The sequence below is a fragment of the Cololabis saira genome, chromosome 23 (genome assembly GCF_033807715.1).
Source record: "Cololabis saira isolate AMF1-May2022 chromosome 23, fColSai1.1, whole genome shotgun sequence".
NCBI lineage: Eukaryota > Metazoa > Chordata > Actinopteri > Beloniformes > Belonidae > Cololabis > Cololabis saira.
Genome location: NC_084609.1, coordinates 35,111,943 through 35,116,459, shown reverse-complemented (window position 1 = coordinate 35,116,459; position 4,517 = coordinate 35,111,943). Strand labels below are relative to the sequence as shown.

At 44.4% G+C, this 4,517-nt stretch overlaps 1 protein-coding gene across 1 annotated transcript; it reads right to left on the bottom strand.

Moving 5' to 3' along the window:
- Nucleotides 1-765: 765 nt before the first annotated feature.
- LOC133424276 (glandular kallikrein-like) lies at nucleotides 766-3,466 on the bottom strand. The gene is made up of 5 exons (XM_061714777.1): nucleotides 3,332-3,466; nucleotides 3,047-3,233; nucleotides 1,687-1,910; nucleotides 1,166-1,278; nucleotides 766-978 (listed from the first exon to the last, which is right to left on the bottom strand). Exons 1-5 carry the CDS (start codon nucleotides 3,369-3,371, stop codon nucleotides 823-825), a joined length of 720 nt encoding a protein of 239 aa, XP_061570761.1. The 5' UTR covers nucleotides 3,372-3,466; the 3' UTR covers nucleotides 766-822.
- Nucleotides 3,467-4,517: the final 1,051 nt, after the last annotated feature.

The window sequence follows — 4,517 nt, the reverse complement described above, 5'->3', positions numbered from 1 at the left end:
GACGCTAAGTATTCTTGTTAAGTGTATCTACTAATGTTGAGTGTGCGGTGTCTAAGATGTTATTAAAATCGTGGGGCGGGGAGTACCGGGGCACACGGGACAATGTCCCCCACACCCCGGACCCCCCGCCCCCTCAGACCTATGTGTGTGTGAGTCGTGTAGGGGGGGCAGGAGGGGGAGCGGAGGCCGAAGCCAGGAGGCAGGGCCAGTTGTACTGGCCCTGGTAGGCGCCCACGCTCCCCCGCCAGCCATCCAGGTCGACGGGGGCCAGCCCACCGAGCCGGGCCAGGGCCCCACCGCACATCCATGAGCGCCCCTGGCGCCGCTGGAGCCCCCAGGTGGAGGGGGAAATGGCCCAACACCTGAGACCTGAGAATGACCCCCCCCGCCGCGCCCGCCTGCGCACCCCCTGCGCACCGACCCCGGCCAGGGGGAGGCCCACCCCCTGCATCTGCTGCGGTGATGACAGCATGGAACGATCTCCCCCTGAAGTTCTCACGTTCTCCCTCAGGCCACAAGGTCATGTGATCAAGCCCGCGTGCGTGCGTGCGTGCGTGCGTGCGTGCGTGCGTGCGTGCGTGCGTGCGTGCGTGCGTGCGTGCGTGCGTGCGTGCGTGCGTGCGTGCGTGCGTGCGTGCGTGCGTGCGTGCGTGCGTGCGTGCGTCTGCAGCTTCTACACTACCAGGTCCACATCTGCGTCACCAGTGTTTGATGATTCACACTAGTTTATTTGTTACAAACATCACAGAGACACTTTTATGCTCTTAAGGAGACCTGACGTCTCTTTATTGTTGCTCACAAACAAACATCAACTGGGACCCTTTAGGGATTATTCTTCATGGTATCATCAATCCATTTACGCATTTTTGGATCACAGACGGTGTGTCCAAATTCAAAGCGGGTGCCTGCATTGTTTCCAGATCCTTTTTCAACTATACACAGAGCGTTATTGTAAATATATCCTGCACCAGAATCCCCCTAGAAAGAGAGAAGGAGGGAGGGATGGAGGAAAGAGAGATGGAGGGAGAAAACATTCTGTCAGATCAACAACAGTTATTTAAAATGACTGAACAACAATTGATCTTCACTAAATATCTATTCCCGGTTAAATCACCATCATTTATTAACAGTTATAATCATCATTACCCAGCCGTCTTCTACTTACCCCACAGAACTGACAGCTGCTAGGAGTCCCGTAGAGACACATATCAGGTGACTGACTCGCAGAAACACATCCCTGCACCGCGATGTCTGCACACATGACTGTATCTGGACCCGCTGTGTGGATAAAAACCATTATCATCTCAGAGTTTACATGTTTACCACAAGTCAGACTTTTACACTCACTACTGAAATGTTCAAGATAATTCAAATATAGATAGATATTCAAATACATTTGGACAAAGTAAAACAAAAGTCTCCCACAACCAGAAGTTACTGCACTAAACTTACTTCAAATGAGGATTACCAACATGTTTTCTTTTCTTTTTTACTCAAGACTTTCAACCACGAAATATCTGAAGTCAGAACTGAACTTAAACCAATTTTGAGATTTTTTTTTAACTATAACTGTGTTTCTGCAGGTTTTCATTTCTAGACTTTCGTGTCTCATTCTTATCATTTACTTACAATAAACTTTATATCCAACAGCAACCCAAGACCAAAAACTAAATAAACAGTCCTCACCTTTGGTGTCCCGACCAACAACCAGCATCGTCACAGATTTCTGGGCCAGTAATTGGCTTGTGATGAAGAGGCAGTCGGCATCAGAGACGAAGGGGATGGGAGTCAATTTGGTGTTCACTTTGATCAGCATGACATCAGCAGTCGGGTGCTTATGGATGTTGTTCGTGGTTTCTGTCCCTAAGTTGATGTCCTTAATGATGAACTGTCTGAAGATTCTGCCAATCCTAAAGAACGAACACAAACACTCAGCAGGAACACAATTCAATTTTACCTTCAATTTACCAGACTGGATCTATATTAATTATAACTGGGGGAAGATTTTTCTTTTCATTATGCACTTCGAGAAAAAAATTGAAATGTTGAGATTAATGTTGAAGTACAATCTCGAGAAAAAAGTCGAAATTTCGAGAAAAAAGTCGAAATTTCGAGAAAAAAGTTGAAATGTCGAGATTAAAAAGGAAAAAGGAAAAAAAGAAGAAAAAAAAGAAAAAAGGAAAAAAAGGAGAAAAAAAGAGAAAAAAAGGAAGAAAAAAAAGAGAAAAAATGAAAATAAAGAAAAAAGAAGAGAAAAAGAAGAAAAAAAGGTCAAACATTTTTGAAAAAGCCCCAGGAGCCACTAGGGGGCGCTAAAGAGCCACATGCAGCTCTAGAGCCGCAGGTTTTCTCTGCTTTAACACACCTGATTCTAATTAATCATCGTCATCAGCTTGTCATTGAGGTCTGCACAATTCTCTTAACGACACAGTCACTTGTATCACGGTGCAATGAAGCAGCGAAACATGTAAAACATGCAGGACACCGGCCCTCGAGGACCAGGATTGGTGACCCCTGATCTAACCCTCGCCCCGCCCACCCAACCTGCAGGACATTTACACCCAGCAATGCAGGTCAAGGTGAGGATCCTGAAGCCGCGTAGTCATCCTGGAAACTCTTTCTTCTCCTGCTGCCTAAAGTCTGCCACTAAGAGGATAAGGAAGAGTCTCTTCCCTCAGGTCTGCTAAACTCTGGACTCTGAACTTTAAACCGTTTTTTTTTCTACACTCAGGCATCCTTCTGTCTTGTCTTTCTATCCATCTCGTCCTTTCATGTTCCACATCTAGGATTTTAGTCTCTGTCAGAATCAGGAACTCAAATGTTAATAAAATATGTGAGATCAGACTGCCAAAGAGGATTGGTCAAGGACACGGAGACTCGCACACACCTTAAGAAAGATTAAACTGCTTATATGTCACTGAAAAAGGTTTCACCACATCAAGCTGCTAGCCATTCATATAAATGCAGGCAGTCGTTAGGAAAGAAAACAAAAAAGTTCATAAATGTCCAAAAATGTTCATTTCAAACTACAGTTTGGGAAACTTACCTTCCAAATGCATCGCAGTGTTTTGCAGTGAGAATCCAGTGTCCATTCCCAACGACGGATCCAGAACAGATGAAAGTTCTGCCAGATACTGAGTTTTTTATCTCCAAGAAAACAAAATGTTTGGACTCAGCCTTGGTGCACGCCCTGCCACCAGTGATTCTCTTCTGGATGTCTCCAAGAGACACACCTGTGGATCAACACACACACACAGGTCAGGAACATTGATGTTTCCAGCTGAGAACGTCTCAAAGGACGGCAGCAGGTGATGATGAGACATGAACTCACCAGCCATCAGAAAGAGAGCGAGGACCACACAAGTCTTCATCACGCTGCCGAGCCGGTCTTCCCACAAGTTTTATTCTTGCTAGAATGGATTCAGTCGGAACAAAGCCTTGTAATGAGGAACTCCTCAGAGCAGAGAAGACAGACATCTTTTATACAGGGTTTGGTTTGGTCATCTCATGCTGCTGCTGCCAGATGTTCAGTTACACCTCTGCAAGTCAACATGGAAACAGGAAGTCTGTTGCAAGTGAAACACAAGTCACTCCTGCTTATTGATCCAGATGAGATAAAGAAACAAGAAGATTACAGTTGGGACATTTTTGCACAATGCCACTTCTCCTTTTGAATCCTGCACACAAAGATAAGATTAAGAAGAAGATTAACACCAGCTGAATCGTACCATATTACGAAAACAATCTTCTGCAACACACTTGTCTCATGGCTCCAGACGGTGGATGACACCACGGATGCTGCTGGACTCCACAGTTGTATGGAGTTGAGATAAATGACCGAATGAAGACAGAAGGACTCCGTGTCTCAGACAGTCTCTGACACCAACAGTTTGCATAAAATCAACGTTTAACTTGAGCAGAATAGTCCAGTTCAGTCTCAGGTGTGAGGAGTTGTACAGTCACATCAACCAAAGTTCATACGTAGATTCAGCGTCTATTTTACAGAGTTCAGATTAATTTCTTCCTTATTCTCGTCCCAAACACATCTGGAATTCTGTCCTACGTCTTTCCAGAAGGTCAGGAGCTTGTTCCATCCAGGACTGATGTGAGAGGATCAGGTTCCAGATGTTCCTGTAAATAACAAATCCAACTTTCCATCAGTAACAGACAGAAGAGACTCCCGGAGATGTCCAGAACCAGACTAAAGTAGCTCCAACATAAAGATCATCTTTGCTGCAAGTGACTTTTAGTGTCCAGTCAGAGAAGAACATGTCAGTGTGAGCTGGTGGAAAAGAGAGAGTCTTTTTAGATGTTTGGAGATTTCATCTTTGTTTCCAAACGTTAATGTGAAAAAACAGATCTACTTCACATGCACTTATTGATTTAATAGAAGAAATAACAATAATATATATATAATAAATAAAGGGAGGTTCACCATTGGAGTTTTTATTGATTTGAAAAATGCTTATGACACCATAGATCATGATATTTTGTTAAAAAAGATGGAGAGATATGGC